This window comes from Procambarus clarkii, chromosome 57, assembly GCF_040958095.1.
Source record: "Procambarus clarkii isolate CNS0578487 chromosome 57, FALCON_Pclarkii_2.0, whole genome shotgun sequence".
NCBI classification, from domain to species: domain Eukaryota; kingdom Metazoa; phylum Arthropoda; class Malacostraca; order Decapoda; family Cambaridae; genus Procambarus; species Procambarus clarkii.
The window spans coordinates 7697254-7725116 of NC_091206.1; the positions used below are offsets into that span (position 1 = coordinate 7697254).

A 27863-nucleotide genomic window follows, 5' to 3' on the forward strand; every position below is an offset into this window, starting at 1 on the left:
CCCACCACCACCACAGTGCCACACTGTCTGACCCACCACCACCACAGTGCCTCACTGTCTGACCCACCACCACCACAGTGCCTCACTGTCTGACCCACCACCACCACAGTGCCTCACTGTCTGACCCACCACCACCACAGTGCCTCACTGTCTGACCCACCACCACCACAGTGCCTCACTGCCTGACCCCACCAACCACCACTATCTGCGTCACTACATCAACATACTAGAGCGAGAGAGAGCGAGAGAAAGAGCACGAGAAAGAGCCCGCGAGAGAGCCCGCGCGAGAGAGAGCTCAGAGCGGAAAACGACAAAAAAATTAAAAGTACCCCCTAAACCCGAGAAATAATATCTCGAGAGAAGGGCATCATGCAATCTGCCAGTCTAGGAGTCACCTGAGCATGCATTGATGGCCAGCGAGCGGCAGGAGCCCGCAACACACGCATCACAGCCTCTCACCCGTAATAATATGCGTACACACACGCATCTGGAACCCGCCCTCATAATAGCACACCTAAATCAAAACCAACGCGGCGACTCTCAAGACGAGGCTACGCAAACTTCTCCCCTGGCACACACAGTCGAACTATAAACCCAGAGGTAAGGGGTCCCAGTTATCAGGATATCAGATACAGTGTCATAAGAAGCGCCTCGCTTATATAATGGGGGGGAGTGAGGCTGCTCTGATAATGATTGATAACATGGGGTTTGCTCCGTACCACCCACCCTCCCCTGGTCAACCCCTGCCCGAGGCGCTACTCACCATTGCACGCCATCATCGCCACTGCAACACCACTGCAACGCCAAGCCCAGCCTCCCCGCCACTCGCTGATTGGCTGCAAGGGATGCAAACCTGGAATTTGAGTGTGATCAACCCGGGGGGCGCGAGGTTCTTGTTCGTGGCTCGCTTAAGGCTCCTCGGGAAATTACTAACTGGGATAATGCATTGTTGGTAGTTCTGTCAAATAGGGATGAAATGATGAGCGGTGTTTTTACCCAGTGGTGAAATTAGGTTTTTTGCTTTGAGAGAGAGAGAGAGAGAGAGAGAGAGAGAGAGAGAGAGAGAGAGAGAGAGAGAGAGAGAGAGAACGCTACACAGGAAAATAGAGCGAGATGAGAATGGCTTAGATGTTTATAAAGCTACATGGAAGTGTTTAGGCCATAAAGGATACAATATTCAGGAGAATAAATCGAACACACTGGTTTATATAGCATTGTCTTCCCTTCAATTCTGATTCACAACTCTTCAGGGAGAAGACACGTGCGACACACACACACACACAACTCTACAAAAAGCAACTAAGGTTATATTCCCTATGGCATTTAATTAATATTCACAACCGCGTGCAAGCGCCGGCGCAACAGTGTAGCGCTCACTATTGAATTTAGCAAACATCTCAATATGGTTATTCTTGCTGGTAAAAATGCAAGGTATTCATTACTCGCCAGAGCTGTACGAGAGGGAATGTCTGCTTTACACAAAAATATTCACCATGGATCTCAAGCTACTAAATGGCGCTCCAAAGGCAATGTTTTCCGAGTTCACGTGCTTCCGATGTCTTCATGCAAGAGCGTGAACTTTTGGCTGAATTTGGCAAGTCCCCCTTCCCACCTCCCAAGTAACCCAACGACACCCTTGAAACCCAAGCAACGGAATCCACCAATCCGTTAATCATGCGGCATTTGTAAAAACGAAAGCATCGTAACATTGACGTTATCTATGCATCTGACTCGACAAGTAACGTAAGTTGCTTAGCATCGAACGTTTATTAAGCAAAACAGTTGCATTTTGTTTCTACGGATTAGCGAATCGCGAGAACTGTCAGCTCTCATAGCCACGTTCCACCAAGACTGTGACCAGACCAGCACGCCACCTCTCAACCCCCAGTGAGCCAATGACAGCTATGCGACCACTACTCCGCCACAATTTCGACGTTGAGACTTAAATTACATAGAACATAAACAATTCCGAAATAAAAATGATTTTTCAAAACTATGGTTGTCTCAGGGCCTACACGAGCTCCAGGCGAGTCCAGCGTTTCCAGCTTACATATGTTGTATGCACGAGCGCATGGAATGTATGCCTATGCGTTTATTGTGCATGTGGCTGTGGGCATTCGTTATGTATGTGGGAGCGTATTGTGCTCGTTCTGAGTAATGAATGTGCCTGTAGAGCGACGGTCTCGCTTCTTGTAGGTCGGCGTTCGATCCCCGACCGTCCAAGTGGTTGGATACCTTCCCTCTCCCCCTTCCTATCCTAAATTCTTATCCTTCCCAAGTACTATGTAGTCGTTATGGCTTAGTGCTTCCTCTTAATAATTACACTGCATTTACATAGCCAGATATATATAATCTTCGGTGGACACCAGTTGAGCGAAAGCTTTCAGCGAGACACAGATGTTCACAGCTTCTTCATCGGACGCCTTCGCTTTGCTACACTGCGATAGTTATTCACATTAGTAATGGCGTTAATGTTTGTTTCTCGGGAATGTTACAATACCACATTACATTATGGGAACTACTCTGTCCTTTTAGAATCCTTTTTAGAATCATACATACTCGCACTATACATAGGGGGACTTTCAGGGTGTTTTTTTTTATACATGTTAGGATATATATATTTATAAAATTAAATTTGTTAGGTTTTATATAAATTTGTGTGTATTTTTGGGGGTGCAAACATCGGTAGAATTAATATGTCATACAAGTCGACGGCGTTTAAAGGTCACATTACCTTCCATAGCCAATGGGAGGAGATGTATGGCGTCGTATACAAGAAAGGTACAATCACTATCTATGACCGCCACAATCACCATCTATTCCCGCCACAATTATCTCCGAAACTCAAAACGATCCTCTTCTAAACCCACCACAATCACCCTTTAAGCAAAACATCACTACCCCGTTAACAGTATCCCTATCTAAGGCCACAATGTATTTTTCCTGGATTCACCACAACCATCCACGCGACACCACCAACCATCCACGCGACACCACCAACCATCCACGCGACACCACCAACCATCCACGCGACACCACCAACCATCCACGCGACACCACCAACCATCCACGCGACACCACCAACCATCCACGCGACACCAAGACAACCACCATCTCACAGCAGCATCACCCCAGTAACTCGGCTACATTGCACAATCCCATTCCAATTAACCACCATCACCACACTCATCACTATAAATCACCACCACAACCACCAGGGGAGGACCTCTTACTGCCGTTCTCCGCCAAGAAGAGTAAGGGGGGATGGGGTCGTAGGTGGGGGGGAATAGCCACCAATCCAGAACCAGGTCCACGAACTGCGGTAATCTGCCTCTCCAGTCTTATGCCCCATGAGAGACACCCTGATATAGATTACGTCCTCAACTACATATATATCGGAACATCTATGTTGAGAATAACTCGCCGTCTCAAAATACGACACAATTTGAGCAATGTCGAGTCTAACTGTTAACTTGCTGATGACAACACCCAGAAAAATATGACCGGATAATCAGACGTTCTGACCCGCTTGCAAAAAAAAAAAATATGAAACAAAAAAAATATAAGACTCGCCACCTCACACACGATAGGGGAAGAATGGGTGTGGGGGAGAATGGGTGAAGGGGGTGGAGGTAGAGAATGGGTGTGTGTGAGGGGGAGGGAGAGAATGAGAGTGTGAAGGGGGAAGGGGTGGAGGGAGAGAATGGGTTGATGAGGGGAAGGCTCTACCATAAATCCGTGTATGTAATAGTGATGATGGTGATGTTGGGTGGGACTTGATTATGGTGTTGGTGTGATGGTGATGGCTGGACGCTCTGGTGGTGTCGCCATAAGTAAACATTACCGCACCCAGCATAATTGTCCGTTAATGATAGCATGTCAGGCAAGTGCGGGGAAGGCGTGCTGGTGGTAGTGGTGGTTATAGGAATGGTGGCTATGGGTGGGTGGTGGCTAATGGGAGTAGTGGTGGTTATATGGATGGTGGTAGTGGTGGTAACACGGGTGGTGGTTATAGGAGGATGGTGGTAGTGGCTTTATGCCCCGTCTACTAGCCTGGTTGTACCTGTTGCATTATATGCTTACCTATTCTCACTGTTAAACTCTTTGTCAAGTCTAGCCTTAAAGCTGTACATGGAAGAGGCTTCCACAACTACCTTCAGTGCTCTACAGTGACTACAATGTCGCCCATTTTTGGTTGTCCTCTCACCCTGCTCCCTGGGTTTCTATGCTGGTTCTATTGTAAAGACCTCAAATCTTCTCTCGTGTTCCTCGCATAACTATAGTTTTCTGTGGCAATTCTCCTTGGCTCATGGGTATAAGTACATGAACACTCGGCGCTTTTCTCCTTGTATGGCTGTAGAATACCTTTGGTCAGTCCTTAGTTTTACAGCAATTATATTTTCAAATTCTTTTATGTAATGGATGTTGAATATATTTTTTTCTGTACATTTTCCCAATTATAAATGTACTACATTTACGAATGAAGTCTTTTGATTCATTTCTGGTTCTCTTTATTGCCTCTTATTGTCTTTTATTTGTAGTTCTCTGTATATTTTCCCTCGAGTTTTGCCTTTTATATGTAGTCATTGCACTTCATATAGTCTAGGGTAGCTACACAAATGCAGATGTACTTAATATATTAATAAAAAATTGCACGAATTTGCACATCTGGCAGGTTAGTGAGGCTGAGCCACTACCAGAATATTCAGATTGCAAACTCTGTGACAAACCTCAAAGGTATTGACTTGAACACTGTATTACTGAATGTTAAACCTTAAGATTTTAGACCACCTTGTCTCTTGTACCACCAACTGTGTAACCATTTCATTGAATCTGGTGTACTGGACGACATCCTAACAATTTGTTTTAAATTTGCTTGTCTATTTTGAAGAATGAAGAGCAATTTGATTTATTTTTAAACTGCATCTCTTATGAATCCATCCCTGCCTTTGTGTGGCAGTGCACACTAGAACGTTGGATTTACAAATTCGTAAATTGAAACATACTGTCTAATGAAGTTGATTGTAACCATGAAATTTATATATATGTGCTTCAGTCTACAGTTCAGACCTATTGTCTTGTGTATGACCCTTTGTCCTGTGTGACAGTGAATGCTAGTATTATCCTCACTCTAATAAGACCTAATTGAATTACTCAGATTAGGCAAAATTGTTATTAATTTTGTCAATAAGGATGTGAATAATATTAATTGCGAAAATCAGCGACGTTTACGAAGTTTGAAATATGAGGTTGATTATCCATAGTGTTTTCCAAAGCAATTTTCGGCGGTTACCAACGTCGAATAAATGGTAAGTTGAGGCAACGTTACGCTAGCATGTTTTGCCCACTGGTAGAGAGAACGAGAGGGATCAAGGTAGAAAGAAGGGAGAGAGAAGGATAAAGGGAGAAAGAATGGGAAGTAAAGAGGGAAAAATAGGAGGAAAAAAAAAAAAAAAAAAAAAGACCGGGCCCTGCCGGGTACGCCGTCTAGTGATATACGTGGAAGACACTGGAAGACCAGGGGCCAGATTCACGAAGCAGTTACGCAAGTACTTATGAACCTGCACATCTTTTCTCAATGTTTGGCGGCTTTGTTTACAATTAATAAACAGGTAATGAGCTCCGAAGCACCAGGAGGCTGTTTATAACAATAACAACAGTTGATTGGCAAGTTTTCATGCTTGTAAACTGTTAAATAAATGTAAACAAAGCCGTAAAAGATTGAGGAAAGATGTTCATGTTCGAAAGTACTTGCGTAACTGCTTCGTGAATCTGGCCCCAGGTTCCAACTTCGCACAGAAAAATAACACACTGGAGCGAGAGATATGGTGGGAAATACAAAATAGACCGTATGAGGAGTAGAGGTGCCATATGTAATTCAGAGAACACTATAAACATCAAAGGTTCACAGCTATCCTTATCAAACATTAGAAATATTTCCAGTTCAATTTTTTTTCTTTAATTGTCAGGGGAAATCGCCAAGCCATTAGGACTTTATAGCACTGGGAAGGGGTCAGGATAAGGATTAGGGATGGGACGGGGGGAAGGAATGGTGCCTAACTAACCATTTGGACGGTCAAGGATTAAACGCCGATCTGCATGAAGCTAGACCGTCCAGTCAAGTGGCTGGGTTTTCCATGTCAAAGATAGACGTGTTAAAGAGAAAATAAGACAATATCTTGCAAGATCTGCCGGACCATCGGGGTTCGAGTGGATACATGGGGCTGCGGACTCCCCAAGCAACAGCCCGTTGGACCAAGCTATAACAAGCTACGCTAGCGCCCGAGGCTTTGTTAGGGGAGACAAAACTTCCAGGACCCACTCAAGGTACATCTCTTAGTGCAAACGTCTTAGTGTTTACCTATTGGTGGTGTTGGTGCTTATCTTTAAGTGACTATGGGGAAGGAAGATCTAGCTCTTTATGCGTTATATACTCGCTTTGTGTACCTGTTGTGCCATAATTAAACTAAACTGGCATTCAAAAAACTTTCCCAAAACCTTGCTTAAAATCTGTGGATGGAGATGGCTTCCACAGCTACTTTCAGTGCATCCCACTTGTTGACGAATATTTCCATACTTTTCAACGACTCACTTGCGTTTCCACCTAAGAGATGGGGTGTGAGAAGAAGAGGGGTGGCATCAGGGGGTTGGGGGAAGACACAGACTATCCGGGGCACTCCCCAGTAAGTTAATAAACTAATAATTGACTAGTGAAGTTAGTAAACAAAAAATAAGCTCACTCATATTCCCAGGGTTTGATTAGGTATGTTCAAGGGTCTTTAAAGAATTTGAAGAATATCTTAGTCAGCCATTGTTAAACATAATAAATCACTGGGCACTTTACCAGGATTGGAGGACTTTGATGCATTTTCAGATTTTCTAAATCGAGAGGAATCACTGGCTTCTATCGTCAAATTGACTTCGTCATTTACAGGAAAATTAATTGAGGTGATGATTAATAAATAACTACTTGCCTTTATAAGAGCACAATCAACTATGCTTGAAAAAAATGGAGGGTATATTTCAATAGCAGAGTGGTAAAGCTCACGATATTCTATACGAAAGTGTTTGACTTTTTTGGATAGGGGTCCATGCGAGTCTATTTTAATAATAAAAAGGGTGCCTGATGGCTGAGTAAACAGCGCTCGTAGTCGTAAGGGTCTGGGTTCGATCTCCGGCGGAAACAAATGGGCAGAGTTTCTTGCACCCTGATGCGTCTGTTCGCCTAGCAGTAAATAGGTACCTGTGAGTTTGACAGCTGCTACGGACTGCTTCCTGAGAATGTGTGTGTGTGTGTGTGTGTGTGTGTGTGTGTGTGTGTGTGTGTGTGTGTGTGTGTGTGTGTGTGTGTGCGTTATATGGAGTCAAGACAGGGTGGGGAACAGTCTTCATATAGGGGTGCTCAGGGGCTCTGTCCTGGCGCCATAAGCGTTCCTCATATTCCTTTCAGATTTAGATACCGGAGCGAACAGCATCCTAAGTAAATTTGCAGAAGGCATTAAAGTAGGGCGTTAATAAATTAAATTAAAACTAAAGACTAAAGCCTTTCAAACTGGTTGATAACTGGCAGATACAGTTCAAGGCTGACAAACGCAGAGCTTTACGCCTAGGAAAAATAAAGCGTTCTAGATTAAAATTAATCTATAATGAAACGTCGAAAGGATATTGTAGAGAGGATCTAAGAGCCATGATTAGCAGGGATCCAACACCAATAAGAAAATACATAAATGTTCATAGTTAGGCTAAAAAGAATACTTTATTCAAATTCAAAAGATTAATAATCGTTGTTATCCCGTGTGAGACCCACCTAGACTGTGCAGTAGACACAGTATTGCACAGTCACAAGTCAATTCCCGCGAGATCATACGGTAGTTAAGAACTATCCTTATGAAGAGAGACCGAAGAGTTCAGATGATATTGTCCCAGACGACGTAGAGAAAGAGGGAACATGACAGAAGTACACACGTTACAGAAGTATAAAAGTTAAGGAAAAGTCTTAACACGGAGAATGTATAAGGTAGGTTCTAATATATCAATCCATTAGAACACGCAACATTGGATTCAAATCAGAGAAGTTTCGGTTCAGAAAAATTTTCGAGGTCAGAAATAGAACTCTGGCCGAACCCTTTTCATTATTGGCCGAAATACAACCCTTTTTCAGTCTGATGGGCTGAACTATAGAAAACGTTATCAATTAACATTATAGACGCACAGTCGCTGGAAAATTTGAAATCGTGGGTTACTCAATATAAATTAGCTGGAGTCTTGAGTACAGGTTTATAAACTGCTGCACTTGGGTCAACTGGCCTGCCAATTTCTGTATTCTCGTGTTCGTACAGTAGCCTATTTTTAGAATAGATCTAATAAAGTGACAGGGTTAGATAGCTCATATTCAGTCATAAGATAATTTTTAAATACTTTTAGATGTATTTTACACTGTGCTCAATATCAGACGTATCCTGACTGTTTACAAAGTTATCGGCATGTCACACAAGAGTGTCTGGGTAGGTCGTGATGGAGGCAGCGAGGCAACATCGTAGAGACAAAAGCCCCTCTCCAGGGGGACCCTGGGCCCGCCCTGGGGGCCGCCATCTCCTCAAGGCACCGCGGTCCATCATGACGCGTCCTGCCTTTCCCAATTGAAATCATGAGAGCTTCATCTCGGGCCGACAGCCGTGCAAATTAACATGTCAGTGCGGAACCTGGCCGGCAGATCGCGAGCAGCAGCGCTAGTGCACGACCCGGCTCGTCAGCTTTCCACACACATACATTATCCTCCAGTGCCCCATGCACTTTGGATTCCCATTTTCGGTAATTCTTCGTTGTTTTAGTCCGATTTTCTTTTTTCTCCTCGGCAAGGCAATATCCGGTTGGCTAGAATATCAATGATCATGCATCCGCCATGCTTGAAGGACTGATGGGGTTTTCATACCTCGTAGTATTTATGAATATAGTCTTGTTTCATATTCACCATAGGCATCACTTCTCGGGACACACTACACCATCACCAATCATTATCACCATCACTATAATTTTCACAATTTCCGATGTCACCGCTAACATAATCATGGACTTTCTTTGTGAATTTTCGATCCAGCTTCTTCGAGGAGGGAAGGGAGGTGGTGGGTGGGGGGGGGGGGGACTTAGGAAGGGAGGGGGGGGGGAAGGAGGAGGAGAAGTGGGGAAGGGAAGGAGGAGAGAGAAGGGGAGAGCTCGAGAGAGAGAGCTCGAGAGAGAGCTCGAGAGAGAGAGAGAGAGAGAGAGAGACCACATTTGTTTTAAACATGTTTGTAGTCACTGCTATAAACTGGATCGATTATACTGTTGCGAGTGGCAGTTGTAAGAGAACCCTACAGTCGTTGACTTACCGAGTAGAGAACTATATTTGGTTTTGTATTACTAAAATTGCGTGACCGCACTGTCTCAGCTTCCCCTGCTGAGGAGCCCAAAGAAGAAGCACTGTCTCAGCTCCCCCTGCTGAGGAGCCCAAAGAAGAAGCACTGTCTCAGCTTCCCTGCTGAGGAGCCCAAAGAAGAAGCACTGTCTCTGCTTCCCCTGCTGAGGAGCCCAAAGAAGAAGCACTGTCTCTGCTTCCCCTGCTGAGGAGCCCAAAGAAGAAGCACTGTCTCAGCTTCCCCTGCTGAGGAGCCCAAAGAAGAAGCACTGTCTCTGCTTCCCTGCTGAGGAGCCCAAAGAAGAAGCACTGTCTCAGCTTCCCCCTATTGACAAAGTCGACGCACCAGTTGAGAACTCTCACACCGCCAGTGACCAAGGCCAGGATTCAACAAGCATTTACGCATCGACTTAGGAACCTGTTCAGTCTTTGACAGCTTGGTCTATATTTATCAAAGAGTTTACCCGTATTGAAAGTTTCTAACCAAATATTATTGTTATAAACAACTTCCTAATGCACACAGAAATCACAAGAGCGTAATGCATCAAATGAACAAATCCACAAGGGCCGTGATGAGGGTTCGAACCTACGTCCGAGAGTTCGAACCCCAGACGCGCCTTAATCGACTGTGCCACGACATGGTCAAAGAATTGCAACTGGGAGTTCACCTGCCCTCATACGGATCTTGCAGTCTCTCCGAGACACAAACAAGGGTTTTACCCAATTCCCCCGTGAAGAGGTAGCACAGCTTACTGACAGAGCCCGGGTGCACGGGTGAATTGTGTAAAACCCTGGTTTGTCTCTCACGGAGACTGCAGGAGTCGTGTGAGGGCATATGAACTCCCGGTTGCAATTCTTTTGACCATGTCGTGGCACAGTCGATTAAGGCGCGTCTGGGGTTCGAACTCTCGGACGTAGGTTCGAACCCTCATCACGGTCCTTGTGGATTTGTTCAATTTCCTAGTGCTTCCGAGCTCGTAAACTGTTTAATACATGTAAACCAAGCCGCCAAAGATTGAGAAAAATGTACAGGTTCGTAAGTAGATGCGTGAATGCTTCTTGAATCCGGTCACAGGCTGGTAGTCAAGTACTGCTTAAGTACATTTCAATAAGTCAGTATTTGACTTGTGCAGCCAACTGGTTGTACTAATAGTTGTACGATCAATCTTTCATACGGTATAATTACAACCGGCCTTTTCTCAAATATAAATTAGTATTATATATATCGAGGGATTAGGCAAAGTTACGTCGATATATGATTATCGAAAGCGTTTGGCCTAGTTGATTTAAAAAAGTGCTAACGATACAGGCAGCAATGTGAACGAAGCACATTTCGAGTCTTAGCTTCGTATATAGCCAAGAGGGCTTTAAGTCAAATACTGACTTAGGTAATTTGTAACTTTTTTTTTTTTTTTTTTTTTTTTTTTTACTTATACGTTTAGAACCCGACTGCCCTTTGTTTGACGATGGTCTAGCCTATGTAGGCCACTTAGTAGACTAATGAAATTACACGACAACTTAGTTTCGCTAATTACTAATTCTAATTCGCTAATTGCTAATTCGCTGGTCCATACTACTACACTCAATGCAGACGATGAGTCGCAATAACGTGGCTGAAATATGTTCACCAGACCACACACTAGAAAATGAAGGGACGACGACGTTTCGGTCCGTCCTGGACCATTCTCAAGTCTTCTTCTTGATAGTAGGTGCAGTTTGCATGAAGGGTTTGTCTTCCCGATGACTGCACCAGTTCAGATGTTGGTAGAGGCGTTTATGTTGAAGATGATAAGAGTTTCAAAAGTGCTTGTTGCGTTGTGCTGTAGACAGAGGAGCGGCGACTAAAACAGAGGTGTGTGTTAGAGGGAGACTTGCCGCACCGTAGGGCGGTGTGTTGTGTTTATGGCGTCAGCTGATCCTTGGTGTTGCGACGAGGCAGTTGTTTTCTGTGTTTAGCTGTTGGTGGCGCCAGGTATAAATGTGGCGCGGGTCAGATGTGACCCAATTTGTTGGTCGATTGGAGATATTTAGCCAGTGCTTTGACTATTTGGTATTTTTCTTGTAACGAGTGGTCACCGCCTCCTAATATATGCTCGATGGTAAAGGGTATTTTAAGTGAGATAAGTTCTTGTTTGAAATTTACTCTGGCACTATAGTGTCGGAAGCAGTGTAGGAGATAGTGTTCGATTGTTTCAGGCACCTGACAGTGGATGCAGAGTTCGTTGATGTCTGTTCTGTACTTAGAGCTGTGTGCTGCTAGTTTGATTCTCAAGTCGATTGTGTACTACACAAGGCTGGTGTCACTGCCATTGTTATAATACTAACCGGTTTCATTTTCCCGGTGTGAGGAAATATAACTCCCTCACCTAATTAAAGTAACCTAATATAAAATTATACAATGCATTTGCCCCAGGAAAAAGATAAATATATGTAAGACTTGCGTCGCCATATTGAATTCAGATCCACCCGCACGCCCACTTACACACACAACACGACTATCGGCATTTACCTATCGGTGAATACTACTGGATAGGTAGATTTGACACCGTCCTCCTTGCTATCACGCCTTAATTCCTGTGCTTGAAATTTACCTCCTCTCTTATTGGAAAATTTAATGAAAAAGGCTGTCTCAACACAATAACAGATATTGTAGGACTAAGATCCCTTGCGTGTGCAGGTTTAATTTTCTATAGCTTGCGGGAAAACAATAAAAAAACAAATACCAAACAGTTCAGTAGAAGTGAAATCCATATTTGGAGTCTAAATACGTCTCCAAATATCCTTAAAAAAATAGGAAAAAAAGGAGGAAAATAAGACTGTGCTGGACCGGATCGGATGCAGTAGAGACGACCTATTTTTTTTAAAGGACTGTTCGTTAGGATCCTTTGTCGCTACATTAAAAAAATGGATAAAGGGGAATTTAGTTTAATCTTTTAGATATACACATTATTAAAGTATTACTTGATAGACGCTACGACAGCTAAATGATGCAAAAATATAGGTCAATTTCTGAAATCTTTTTTTCGTACACAGTTGAAATTCCTTACTAATGTTAGCCATACAATTGACGCATTTTCTGTGACACCCGCAGTGACATCTAATAGAGAGAAAACGGAGCTAGGAGAAGCCCGCGGAACCACCCACTGGGACTGAGGGGAAAAAAAGGTGAAACTAACAGGTGTGACCAACAGGTGTGACTAACATGTGCAGCGTCATGTCAACAGTGGGTGGGATTACAAATGCGTTCGGTCACGGGCGTGCAGGGTGGGCGGGGCGGGCGGTGGGGGCATGGGGAGGGATGGGGGGCCGAGTAGGGCGGGGGTGATGCTGGAAGAGCGGGCAGCGGCCGGGGGGCGCGCAAGATGGATTGAGTGTAATGATGGGGTTCACTCAGCTGGAATGTGGCGGTACGCACACACGCAGGCTAGCGTTACGTACACACACATAAACGCGCATCCGCACGCAATTATTACGAACCCATGCACGAACCAATTACCTGCATTTGGGTAATCATTTAGATTACGCCAGAAGGTATATTACTGGAATCTAACAGACCATCATCGCATGGGAAGCCAAATTCTGCATTCATGCATATGATTTTGGCTTTTAAGAGGAATGCTTAATTAGTACTCACGCATGTATGAAACTTCTACGCACACCTGATTAAACCATTCGCACATGCATGGTATATATATATACACACACACGATGCATTCACGCTCCTCTTGCGTGCACATGCTTGGTGTGCACAGGTGACGCTTGTGCACCTCCCACTATGTGCCGTGTATGTACTTTCACGTACACAAGCCCAGTGGTACGCATCAGAACACGTCCCACATACGAACACAGCATAGATACAAGTAACAGTGCTTGTAACGTAGATGTAGCACTCCGCGCCTCAAGAGCCTGGGTTCGAGCCCTGGGCAGGGAGCGTTCACCCCTTAACACATCAACATTTGCGTACATGGTTGTATGCCGAGAGGCAGATTGTATTAGGGGAAAGCTAGTAGGGCGAGGCCAAGTATCAGCCATGGGAAGAGACAGCTCTATGCTGGCTAACCAATCAAAAGAGTCTTCCCATCTATGTAAAAAAAAACAATCTTACAGCACAAGTACACGAGGGACGGGATTGTTGCAGACATGGGGCCAAGAGAACACCTTCCTCCTGATCAAGAGGAAGCACGAGAGAGCACTGGACCATTGGAAGACATACACGTGCCAGATATAATAACAGACTCAAAAGTTATTACTCGGTAACTTGGCAGTCTTCAACACAATTTACCTGGTCGGCGCACTTGTAGTTCGCATCAGGTGGACGTCCACAAGAGAAACTGTCAGCCATGGTGAGTGTTGATGTACACTATCAGGCTCTGAAAGAAAAGGTAAGCATGTTAAGTCCAACTTTCTGTGAACATTATGTACTAATTTTTAACAGATTAGAGAAGCGTTAGTTCGAAATTCCCTTCAGACTATATTCCAACATTGTTAGGTAGCTCGGAAACAGATAAGTCAATTGCATGAATTTTTAAGCCACTAAATAGCTTAACCTCATGTCAGGTCTTTCGTGTACATTCAAAAGCCGTTTTAGCATGATTATTCACACTGAGACTTGACTTTAATTCTGGACTAAGGTTTACTAAGGTATACCAAGTAAGGTAAGGTATAAGGTAGACATGCACATGTCTACCTCCCGTAGCCAATAGGCCTTCAGCACATCAAGCCAAAACGTTCCAATAGCATCGCTGACCAGTGAGCTAAACATCAGATTTCTGGGTGATGGCACTCTTGCCGGTAACCTGGAGGACATAAGCAAAATCCAAGCGCTGTGAGAAAGTCTGTCTCCTACTTAACGCATCAAGGTGTGAAATAGGCTCCTCCAACTCTTGCATTACTGAGCATGTAAAAGATGTCCTGCTAGATACCCACATAATTGAATCAGTAGGGTGCACCCTCCTAGACACTAGACCTTGGTTTGCATGCAATCGAGATCAAAGATGCAAATATTACCTACCTAAGAAGGATGCGCGAGAAGATTGACAATCAATGCTCATGATTTTTTTTTTACCTTTTTTCTAAAGATTTACACTTTTTCACTTTAAGATGTTCTCCATCCCAGAACAGCATCAAAGCGAGGATGACATCCTTTCTTGAAGTTCATGCAAGAAAACGTTCCTTTGGAGGCGAGAGGTGGGAGAAGGAGCACCAATTGTGCCTCAATCCACACCTCACTAATTAACGATCCGTGGATTCTATTAAGTTGTCTCGGCTACTTACATGAAACATGGAGGCAATTATTTTTTCTACCATGAACGTTTGGTTCCACTGTGTGCCTCTGATCGAGGATAAACGCAGACAGCAGAGCTTGTCTAGAACTAACACTCCTGTAACTCTAGAGTAATACAGAATGCACCAACAAATCTATTTGCTCAATCCAGGCTTCAGCCGACTTGCTATCTTTTCCAGAAACGATATTGGTAACAGTTGCGACTTCTTGTCGCTCGATCTAGTCAGGAGTGGTCTGCCGTCTGTGTTGTAACTTAATCGTCTTAACAAATCAGGGCACTCATTAATAGCATAAAGACAAAAATATGTCAATGTTAAGTGATTGCCATGACCGGCACAAGTGTTGCTGATGCCTACGCAATGCCTACGCAAACTGGAGCAATTAAGCTCCAGTTGGAAGCAGGTTGATGAACTTGGTAGCGAGACAGGTCCTTGTCAACAACGGACACTATCATGGTAGTGTGGAAGACGGCAACAGAAGGCAAGTAAGCAACAGTGCTGCCACTGATAGGAGAGGTCAGCACAACAGAACCTGTGCCACATAAAACTGTTAAAATGAACGTTTTTCAACATCAACACTGAAGAAAGTCATTAAAAAGCATAATCGACCGAAATATAATCCTTATCAGCACTAAAAAGACAGGAGCTCACCATATATTGCACGACATACTCACCATGATCACCATATAATATGCATATATTGCATATTACATCTACAAGATCAAGACAGTAAGAATAACCCCCAAGAATGCAGGCTAAGGCTACCCAAGTCCATTCGAGAGGATAACCACATTATCTTACTTTATGCCTCCAAGAAATATTTACGGCTATCTCCGTCTACTTCTACTCACTTTATCTACCTCCGTAACGCCTCCTTTAGTGATACGCCATAAACCCATTAAAAGTATTAAATGAACTTTGGAGAGCTAATTTTTCAACTTCCTTCCCACGTGAATGTAATAAATATGGTATATATATCATACTTACATTATATATATTATATATTAAGGGTACCACCTCTGGCTGAGTTAGCCACAGAAGAGAATAAATTATATTCAGTAGGAGCCTTCTGGTCCCAGCGATACCTTTGTATATTGAATTCTATAGTTTCCATTATATTTATATATGTGCGCGCTCATGCGCTGTTATTTCACAAAATATAACAGGTACAAAGTTTATCGTTAACAAAAGAGTGAACAAAAATGTGCTTCCTGAACACCTGACTGTTCTCGTATTTCAATAGATCACATGTAACATACGAGGATGTGTTGAAACATACACGAAGGAACTCGTGTATTTCCTGTTTGATTTCTATTCAAAGTCGTTCCCTTTAATGTATAATTGTTAAGTGCGTATGAGTGAGAGTAATAAGAAAGCTACACATTTTTCATGATTATTTGAAAGCTATATCAGTCACGAGCACAAACTGTTAACGTGAAGGCAGTAATTCACTCCAAGGTTCACTTTATATTGCACGCTGCCATGAAGGCACAACAGCGGAGACTGGGATTTCAAAGTGTGACGAAATTTACGAATATCCCGACCATATTGACGTGGTGCTAAACCCTTCCAGTTATATTTATTCCCCCTCCCTCCCCACCCAACACACACAGGAACACTGGAAGGCGGTGAAGAAATACGCCTGATACTTTATCCTGTTGCACACGAGCAGATCCTGCAAGATGCGCCGCAGAACGAGATAAAACCAATAAATAAGGGTTCAGGCCGGAGCGGCCCCGTGTGCAATATGGCCTTGTGGCTCGCAGCCGGGAAATGATAGGTTAGCCGCGCGGGTGTCTAGTGTAACCGACCTCACACCACTGGCGGGAAAAACCATCTTCGGTCCTTTCTTGGAACTGGTTTTACTGTTTAATGCCTATAAAATGCATTGTGGAAATATCGTTGTCCGTATCAGTGTTGATGAACGGTCGGTCAGATGGGGGAAAATAAATTACCGAGGATATGAAAATATGCCAAGAGTCCATTTTAACGGTGGTGCGAGTTCGCCTTTGTTTACATGTATAGCCTACTGGAAACCTTTAAATTGGTGTCCGAGTACGGCAAGCCGCGTTTCAAGACGTTCCCGGTAATTTGTCTTCGCTTCTTACGTGATCAATGAGAAAAACTTTGCCGTTTCATTGTCTTAACACGTAAAACCGGATACGTCTCTTATAACGAGTTTCTGCCAAATATATTTATTTTTTTCCTTCCCGCGTTGCGTGTCTGGATTTTAATTTATTTTCGTTAAAAAAATTGAAAGTTTTTTTTATATAACAATTTCTAAAAGAAATATTTACTGCGATATTGTGTTGAGTAGACACTGACACATTACTGCAGCTATAACGAATATGGTATGTGAGTAACGTTGAGTTATTAATATAGCGATTTCTCGTTCATCATTTCTCACACGGGTATTATATTTCTCACACCGGTAAGCACTTCACAGTATTTTACTTCCACGAAATGTAAAAAGCATTTCCTTAATTTCAAAACGAATAGTTTGTGTAAAAATCTCCGACAGTCTTTCAGACGCTGTCAAGTTGTAAAGTGTGATGTGACCGGGTCACCGTAACGTTGACGTGACCTGTTGGTCACAGTAACGTGGAAGTCACCTGCCTCAGGTCACAGACTCCTGTGTTATATTAGAAAGGCTCAGAACTTTTCCTACGTGAAGAAAAGTGGTGAGAAATTCACGTCAAATTGTCATAGTTACTAAGTCGCTTTCACGATCACTGATAAGGTTTCCTGGCGCACTTGGACGGTCGGGGATTGAACGCCGACCTGTGTAACGGCCAGACATGTTACCCCTCTCCCTCTCTCGTCAACCCAAGTGGTTAATCAATCACATTATGTGTAAAAGAACATCTCAAACTATTTATGTAGGACAGATTTATGCACGAATGTATGTATTTATGAATATTGATTAACGTTGAAAAAACACAATCACCTGTGGTTGATTGTTACGTAAATCACTGAACTATTTGATGTCTAACAGATCTCTAACCATACACTAGCCCCACCACTCTCCTCACAACCCAAACCATTTCAGGATACCTTTCAGGAACTGACAAAATGTTTCCGAACACTATATACATCCTAAGTATATAGAGTAAGTTCCTCAGGCATGAAATCACTACTTAACGAAATAAAACAACTACAAAAGACTCAGACATATGCAACAAAGCTCGTTTTAAGCCATTAAGAAATTATAAAGAAATATTGTATCACCCTACTGGAGAAAAGAATGAAAAGGGCAGACCTGATAACGACAAGTTTCCGAGGGATACTGACACAGTAAATAGAGAAGCAATGTTCATAGTGAAAATCAGTAGAATAAGGGACATAACTGGGAACTGGAGACAAGCTGATCACAGATGTCAAAAGAAACTTTTTTCAGTGTAAGAGTTCTTAATACATGGAGCACCACAGACGTGGAAGTTGTAGAGGACAATTCAACAGTTTTAAATGTAAGAAAAATAAGTGAAAACAGTTGCTGTATTGAGCTACTGATAGTTGAAAGGCGGAGCTTAAGAGCTAACGCTCCGCCATCCCCACAAGAGTACATACACATTGAAAGCCAAATTCACAATAGAGGCAACGAGAGGATTTGTGCCAGCCTAACCCCTCCTATCCCTCACATAGGACGACACTTCCTCACCAATCTCCACCCACAATCCCACATCCCTCGTGCACGCTCCCCTCACCAACAGCGTCACCAATCAAACATCTTCCAGTCCTCGGCAACTCCCACCTAAATCACTCTATTCCCTCAGCCAGCCCTGAGAGCACCCCACGAGACCTAAGCTTACCACGCACAGGTAATTATCTGCTCCCACGGTAATTAGTGGAGTCGCAGGTGAGGTGGGTGGCATGCATTTTCTGGAGCAAAAAAAAAAATAATATTGCAAGACTGACGAGACTGCACAAGATTGCAATGATTCCGTGCAATGACGATAGGTCGAGGTCCCTGGCTGGATTATCACGTTTATATGATTATTATTTCCTTTGAAAATGACACGGCAATCAAGTTTTCTGGTAATATTTAACACCAAAATACGTTCAGCAATTTGAGTCTCAAGATATTGCCATTATATCAACCGAACATTGGTCACATCAAAGTAATTAAACAGTTGTTTTTTTGTATCTAAGATATGATCTTGAGCTAACGAATATATGAACTCTTAATTGAGGACTGTCACGGATAAATTCGTAGTGATCAGCGAGGCTTATCACCACTTGACTGCACCTGACCTCGATCCCAAGTTGTAAATACTAAACTAAGTGTTCCATGTATCCCATCCCACACATGTGGAGTGTGAGTGAGTGAGGATATTTCTACACGTCCTGAACACTTATTCATACCACGACTTAATAATGGTCAAGGACCAGAATTCGTCCTGTCTATTTACTGTCTTTACGAAACCTGCTCATCTTTCCTCAATCACGACGACAAAGTTTGCTTTTGTTGATTTCCAGTCAACTTGATAATGGTCCGAGACGGACCGAAAATGTCGTAGTCTCATCTTCTGACGTGTGGTCTGGTCATGTCATCAGCCACGTTACTGTGACTCATCGTCTGCATTTGTTAAACAGTTTATGAGCTCCGAAGAGCAACGATATTGTCCATATCAATAATATTCTCGAAACGCTTCCAAGGTCGACAACCGTTTCATAAATACAAACCACGCTGCTGTGATCCAATAAAGATGTACAGGTTTCGTAAATGGACACATAAGGGTTTGACCGATCATGGTCTAGAACGAATCCAAACGTTGTCACATGCATTCAATTTCTCACGATTGGGTCGAGTTGCTCTCTTCAGCCGCTATATTGCGAGTCATTCTCTCCAAAGTGTTCCAATAATGAGAGATTGTGCTTAATGGTATCATGTATAACACTATGGACGTCGAGAGGGAGATTCACCTACAAAATTCGGTTTCAGATATACAATATACTTAATATTTTTTTTTTTATTTCTGCATTTTTTTTCTTTTAGAAGATGAGCTGATCTCAAGCTAGGCTTTTCGTACACTATAGGAGATTCCGAGATTCCCACAACCAACGTACAGTACATTCAGGCAGCTAATGAGAAACAACCATATGAAAAACACTATGAATGTGTGTACACTCACCCAGCTGTTATCGTGGGTGAGGAGTGGGGGGGGGGGGGGGCGAGAGGAGGGGTTATGTCTCATTCCTCTCAACCCCTATCGGTCCAGTTATGTATGTTAATCCTTGTATGGGTTTTGCCTTTTTCAGTTCACTCCCTTTGTTTCTCACACTCCCTTGTTTCCACCTGCGTCAATGTGTTCGTGCGTCTTCCACAACCCTTCCTCAAACAATGCTCGACCACACTGCAGCAGTTACCGAGTGGATGATTTATGGAGGTAGTATTCGGACACGGGAAGAAAGTGAAGCACTGTTCAATAAAACTTCAGACGTCAACCCGTTCTCGACTCAAGTCCATTACATCCAGCAGTCGACCCCACAGACACATTCATAAATTTTTACATGCTGTTCGTTCAAAACACGAATTTTCTCAAATATAAATTAATATTATAATAAATTAGCATATTGTGCATAGGTTAGGTTAGGTGTTTAGGTTCTGTTGGCGATTATTTGTATTTGTAATACGTGGGTGAAGCATTTACAGCGTTGTGGTTTGAGCAAAATTCGTCAGTGAAGTACTTGTTCCGGAAGTGTTCGAACGAAATAAAAATCATTTCTCAAACAGTACTTCGCTGACGACCTTTGTTCGAACCGCATCGCTGCAAATGCTTCACCCATGAACTTCAGTCGCCAACTGAACCTAAACACCTAACCTAACCCACGACTAGCTTACATATTACTTTAATATATAATATATTAATATAGAAATGAGAACAACTCTACTTTTAATACGCAATACGTTAACATTTATGAATGCGTCTTGAGGGACGGCCGCAGCACTAACGAGCCTTGGCCTGAGGACGAGTTGGGGGGGGGGGGGGGGTCATGTGTTGTGAAGTTATCATTCAGAAACAAGGGTTCAGTGTCTGAATTAACGAGCATTTGACCATTGGGGGAAGGGCTGCTGATCCAGGTTAAGGAGACTGTGTCTGTACTCCCTTGACTGCATGAAATGCATGCACTATAAAATAGCTTTTGTGTAGTAATCTTTAAAACAAGCGAGAAGCAACACATCGTGTGTTAAGAGTTGTCATTGTATTACAAAAAGTGTTGCGTTTCACGCTCTATGTCAAGGAGACGGAAAGTATATGCAGAAAGAGCGATTGAAATAAATTTATAATATCAACAAACTTTTTCCTTTCTTTATATATATATATATATATATAATATATATATATATATATATATATATATATATATATATAATGTATATGTATATATATATATGTATATGTATATATATATATAAATACATTATTCATATCTAGAACTATAATAGTATATACAATGAGTATTCGTTGCATTCTTCTTCTAAGCATAAATTTGTTTCCTTCTGCCAATAATTTCTTATCAACAGAGACAAATCTTTAATCGCGGTCACTCTTATATTTTTGTGTAGTTGCTTACTGGACCAGTGAGTGAAACTGGCAGTCTATATATATATACACACCAATAAGTGTTCCCATTTCTCTGTGTGTGTATATACCGAGATATAATTTAGTCCTGAGAGAGCATGACCCCCAGTTTTTAGCTCATGAGTAATTAAAGCACACTTGTTAGTTGGTCAGTAAGCACTTGGTGAGGCCATTAATAACCCTTCCATGGCGGTTGATAGGCATTAGGAACACCATCAAACTAAACCAAGTTGTCTCTGACACTTTTTGGTGGATGACGATGCGAGAAGTGGGTTGACTGTTGTTTGTTGACAGTCTAAACAAGAAGAAGGTTGACTGTCCTTTGTTGACAGTGTAAGCGAGAAGAAGGTTGACTGTCATTTGTTGTTCACTGGAGAAATGACGAGATTGGGAGGAACATCTGGAAAATATAGTGAAGACTAGCACACACGGGAAAGATTATTTTTAGTGACTGACGAAATGGGATGAAAACCTCTGCAGATTGAATTGCAAGGTTGGGAAAAAAATAAGAGTAAACAGCAAAGAAACATTTTATGAAGAGTGTCTCTAAAGACATTGTTGATAGGGAAGATGAGGCAGGAAGGGGAAAGGGAGGGGAAAGGGAGGGGAAAGGGAGGGGAAAGGGAGGGTGAAGGTGTTATAGGGGGAGATGGAAGTAAAACTGGTGAAAGTGAATCGAACAAGAAAAGGAGCGACCAGCCTAATCTGAGCCTCTTTTTAATGTAAATACCGGCATATAAAGTGTAGAAAAATTCGCCGACTTTTACACAGGACGAGTTGTATAATATCTCATTTCAGTCACTCAGATCACCCGAGATTCGAACTTGAGCCTCAGAATGCGAGATGAGATCGAATCACCGATGATTCAAGTGAGTGAACCTTTATTACCCGCGCTATTGTCGATTGCATCATGTAATACCTCATCAAAGTAGGATTTAATTAGAATTATTTCCGTATTCACAAGTTACCACCGCGCCGCACCACCATCTCAAGGCAAGCAGAAACCTGAGCGTCTTCGAATCTCAGCAATAAAGAATATAAACTTGTTCAGTTAAAATATATCGTGTTCTTTGCTCCCCGCCCCCCCCTCCCCCCACACCTTGTCATCGCCTTCCCTGTCATCTCTATAAGTTAACTGGCATTTAACTTAACTCTGTCGTAAGTTAATTTGAAAAATACACGGTGCCAGAGCATCCGTCGAGCTGATTATCTTAACCCCTGTCAGCTGCCGCCCGACACTGCCCAATTCAGAGCCGCCTTTTCAAAAGGCTTCTGTTCGAGGCTTCCATGTCTTACTCTTACAATTAAGACACAGGAAGCTTCATTAACTCTCAGGTGAGCTGTAAGGGGCGAGTGTGAAACACAAGCTTTACCAGGACACTCTGCAGCTTTGGCGATTTTTAAAAGCCAGTCTGGTAGACACAGATGAAGTCAAAACAGACTTTACAAATACCAAAAATCCGAGAGATTTCTTGTTAGGGCTGGCGGCTACATGCACCTCACATGTAGCAACACAGCAATCCGCCATTGGCTTACACATTTATTCACGCAGCTGGGAACCACACAGCACGAGTCATAGCCTAATGTCTAAAACAAACAAACACACAAAAACACACGGAGGTGGAGGCCAAAACTGTTAATAGTGTCTAAACACCATATGACAGAGTGCTGGGAAGACGGGACACCACCAGCGTAGCTCTCATCCTGCAGTTACACTCAGGTAATTACATTTAGGTAACCACATGCACACGTACACACTTTCACGGAAACATCCATAAGTCTCAAAACTTTAAGAAGAAGAATCTGCACTATCCACGCGGGGACCATCCCCTATCCGGGAGAGCAGGTGTGTAGAGGGACGCAAGTAATCTGGGAAGTAATAAGGAGAAGGGACGTGGGGAGGGCGGGGCGGGAGAGAGCCAACCAGGCAGCAGCGAAGCAACGGAGTGTGAAACAGTGAACGTGAGTTGACCACTTAAGTCAGCGCTCAGCCGCTCTCAAAATGGTCAACCAGAGTGCTACGTACCTCGATCTGTGGGGAGTTTTGGGTCTGTGTGTTTCACTCGCTGTCTATTGGTCTACCTTTGAGCTCGAGAGAAAGATTGTTTAGTTAGTTTATTACGCGTCTCATACCCAGTCCATTCCCAATACATGGAAAAGGTTAAGGTTACAGCCTAATGTGTAAGGCCAAATGAGCTCAGGAACTGAAGGTTGTTTAACTATGCAAGTTGCAGCATTGATGAGCTACTTATATAGTTTAATATATATTTATCAACAGTCTATTCATAGTTTATAAAACTAAGTTCACCGTGACCCCCTAAAGAGGAGTGAGAGTTTTCGTTAATTAGCGTAACATGGATCCCCATACCCATCCTGTGGGTGCAACCCATCCTCGACTCAAGTCCATTACATCCAGCGGTCGCCCCCACAGACGCATTCATAAATTTTAACATGCTGTTCATTCAGAACAAGAATTTTCTCAAATATAAATTAATATTATAATATATTAGCATATTGTGCATATATAGGCATAGGTTAGGTTAGGTTAGGTGTTTAGGTTCGGTTGGCGATTATTTGCATTTGTAGTACGTGGGTGAAGCATTTATAGCGAAGTGGTTCGAACAAAACTCTTCAGTGAAGCACTTGTTCCGGAAGTGTTCGAACGAAATCAGTTGTGAGTCGTGTGTAAACCGTTTTTCATTCATAAACAGGGGGTTTGGCGGATGCATGGAATCACTTTTGGATCTTTGTTTGGAGGACGGGCTGGTGAGTGAGCGGAGAAAGGTTTCAGTGTCCCATAATGGGTTCAAATATTGGACTCTATCGATCTTTAACCTAAGTAATTTACTTTTGCGTTGAGCCAGTTACATATAATAAAGTTTACCCATCAAAGTTTACTGAATTTGAATGAAAAAATGATTTACATACGCCAAACAAATGATGACGTTTAGACTTTTCTCGAATAGTGCTTCGCTGATGACCTCTACTCGAATAGCAACGCTGTAAAAGCTTCACACACGTACTTCAAAGACAAATAATCGCTAACAAAATCAAAATACCTAACCTAACCTCCGCCTAACCTAACCTACGCCTAACCTAACCTAACCTAACCTCCGCCTAACCTAACCTACGCCTAACCTAACCTAACCTAACCTACGCCTAACCATACACAGAACTCTAATATAATAATAATGGTAATTTAAATATGAGAGCAAACCTATTTTTAATACATAATTCGTTCAAATTGATGGATGCGTTTAGGGGACGGCCGCTGATTTAACGAGCTCTGCCTTTAACGGGCTGCGTAAAAAATAACAACCCCATTAAAAGTCATTAGAATTTTCACCACAGCACTTAATATACCATGGCCGTGGCACACCATGCACAAAGCTATACCATTTAATACAATTAATTAACATTTTTAAAACTCCCTTTTTTACACCGTATGAAAAGAACTAACATATGCACCTTTAGGCCTAAATAACCCAAACGAAGTGTGAGAAGGAAGGAAAGTAATGATGTTTTCGGCCAATATATAATGTGATGCAGCGTACTAATATAGTCGTATTAGGACTTATCGAAAGTCGTATTAGGACTTTCCATAAGTCCTAATATGGATAAGGAAACAAAGGGGAAACCTTATTCCACTCTTGGCAGCCATATGATTGGAAACCATCTCTGGCTGGAACAAGCCAAGAGTAAGAGACGCTGGCTGGAACAAGCCAAGAGTAAGAGACGCTGGCTGGAACAAGCCAAGAGTAAGAGACGCTGGCTGGAACAAGCCAAGAGTAAGAGACGCTGGCTGGAACAAGCCAAGAGTAAGAGACGCTGGCTGGAACAAGCCAAGAGTAAGAGACGCTGGCTGGAACAAGCCAAGAGTGAGAGACGGTGGCTGGAACAAGCCAAGAGTGAGAGACGCTGGCTGGAACAAGCCAAGAGTGAGAGACGGTGGCTGGAACAAGCCAAGAGTGAGAGACGGCGGCTGGAACAAGCCAAGAGTGAGAGACGGTGGCTGGAACAAGCCAAGAGTGAGAGACGCTGGCTGGAACAAGCCAAAAGTGAGAGACGCTGGCTGGAACAAGCCAAGAGTGAGAGACGCTGGCTGGAACGCACCATAAGTAAGGAGCATGCTGGAATGCGTCGCGCATGGTGATATAAACTGGGCCTGACAACAGACTCTTATATTCCAGTTTGATTAATGTAATCTGAACGGGTTCTGAATTAAAAGCATCTGTATCTATTTTTTTTGCACGTTTTTATTTTGTTTGCCTGTTTGTGTGCATGTTTATTTATACATACTAATATGAATCGTATTCTCACGTCCATCCTCACATGCAAACATGAATGAATGTCTTCATGCATAAGCAACAATTAAATTCACATGCACGCACACACACAGACACACACTGAGTGCCCGAATGAGCCACAGAGATATTAGAAAGAACTTTTTTAGTGTCACAGTGGTTGACAAATGGAATGCTCAATTTGTGATGTGGTGGAGGCTGACTCCATACACAGTTTCAAATGTAGATATGATAGAGCCCAATAGGCTCAGGAATTTGTACAGCTGTTGATTGACGATTGAGAGGCGGGACCAAAGAGCCAGAGCTCAACCCCCGCAAGCACAATTAGGTGAGTACACACACACACACACACACACACACACACACACACACACACACACACACACACACACACACACACACACACACACACACACACATGCAAACATACAGGGACCTGGTGGCTGAGTGAACAGCGCCTTGTACTCGTAATCTTACGACCCGGGGATCGATCCCCGAGATGGCGGAAACAAATGTGCAGAGTTCTTTCACCTTGATGCCCCGGTTACCTGGCAGAAACGCCAGGTCCGAAACGCTGTCCACTCAGCTGTCAGGCGCCACCCCTGTCAGGGATGGAGACAAGTGGTGACTAGAGTGCCACGAAGGTCAATACTTGGTCCCAAACTGTTCCCAACATGCCAGTGACCTTCCAGAGTAAAGAGAGAGCAAGCTTAGATTAACTGCCAACACCCACACATCGTGTCAGCAAGGCGGACAGCCCGCCTGCTTTCATACCTCTCACTGTATTTCCCACTTCTAAACTTCCCTTCACCTATGCCTCTCCTTCTTCTTTACTGCCCCCCAGAAGAAAGTCATTGATATCCTTTAAGATCTGGTCGTTACAGCGATGCCCTCGCTTTTTATATGGCCGGCGTTCGATCCCTGATGGTCCTGCTCTTTATCCTCCTATACCTCCCATGTGCTGTATAATCATACCGGCCTAGCATTTCTCCTCACAATTAATTGCTTTCCAGCGAAAACAGATTCGTTCATATATGAGTATTTTTGTAATTTACAATGACGAGAAGACTCAGAATGGATGAGGATTGCGAGATGATGCCAGAAGAGTTAGATGAGCTTTAGAGATGCTGTGAAGATGGTTGCTAGACTTTAGTTTTGTTGAATGCAAGATTATAAGGAAAGAGATCGACATGAAGACATCTACATCACCGCTAAAATACAAAAACAAAGAGGTTGAGAAATATATCCCGACTTAGAGCAGAAAAGCCTTATAACCAAAAGCCTTAAATCTGACACTAGTTAGGTAGTAAACCTAACCAACTCCCCTTAGAAGTCTAGATATACACGCCTATAAAAAGCCGTATATACGTATATACGGACCTATATCGTATATATAGATATACGGATATCTATCAAATCGTATATACATATACGATTTGATAGAAGCACAGCGCAAAATTTTTAAAAAGTCCAGTGATGTGTAACTTTTTCACAAGACCTACTGGTCATGCCTCCTGGGATGAAGGGACATGACTGTGAGGAGAGGCTGAGAAGACTCAGCTCCGAGAGGAGAGAAGGAACAGGTGAGACATGATAGTGGCTTATAAAGTTTATAGAGGAACGACATCGATTAACTTGTTGACCCAAAGGAATCCCTGAAGGAGAGAACATATATGGTAGCTATAAATACCTGGTTGTCACAGATGCTAACAAGAACGTCTTCATCATATAGGGAGTTGATACATGACATATATATATATATATATATATATATATATATATATATATATATATATATATACATACATATATATATATGGAGAGATGGTAGAACCCAACTAAATACACAGCTCTATATGTTAATATAACAAAAAAATAAATTCAAAGGGAGTCATTACACTAAATGACTAACAGCTGGAAGGCTGGGCTCAGGAGGAGCATTCTGACCTTGCAAGCTCATTCAACTAAGTGCAGTCACAAAACACTGCATATGCATGCGAGTTGGTTTTCGATTATTTATCTGTCTTGGAGCACAAAGAATTCACAATGCTGACTCCCACACCTCATGCAAATTACCCAATTAAGCAGAGGAAGCTGGTTCATCACCAACACGTTTTCTCCCTGGTCGGATGCTCGCCAGGAGCGTTTACTCAGCCCGGGTGTTCGCCAGGAGCGGAGGGCCATCCTGTGACCCCCATCCCCACACACCCCTCTCCTATCCAGCCTCGCTCCGGGCCGAGCGTGTTTGTCTAAAGCTCTTTACCAACTCTTGGTGTCTCCTTCTTGTTTAAATACTTT

The 27863-nt window shown here is 42.9% G+C and overlaps 1 protein-coding gene and 1 long non-coding RNA gene across 2 annotated transcripts; one reads left to right on the forward strand and one right to left on the reverse strand.

The window, feature by feature from the left end:
- Window positions 1-763: 763 nt before the first annotated feature.
- On the reverse strand, window positions 764-20155 carry LOC138353278 (uncharacterized). The gene is made up of 3 exons (XR_011223098.1): window positions 19810-20155; window positions 13677-13764; window positions 764-836 (listed from the first exon to the last, which is right to left on the reverse strand). It is a non-coding gene; the product is annotated as an uncharacterized lncRNA (long non-coding RNA).
- Window positions 20156-24874: 4719 nt separating this feature from the next.
- Window positions 24875-25414, forward strand: LOC138353303 (eukaryotic translation initiation factor 3 subunit A-like). Its single transcript, XM_069306174.1, has one exon. The coding sequence runs from the start codon at window positions 24875-24877 to the stop codon at window positions 25412-25414; it is 540 nt and encodes a 179-aa protein (XP_069162275.1).
- Window positions 25415-27863: the final 2449 nt, after the last annotated feature.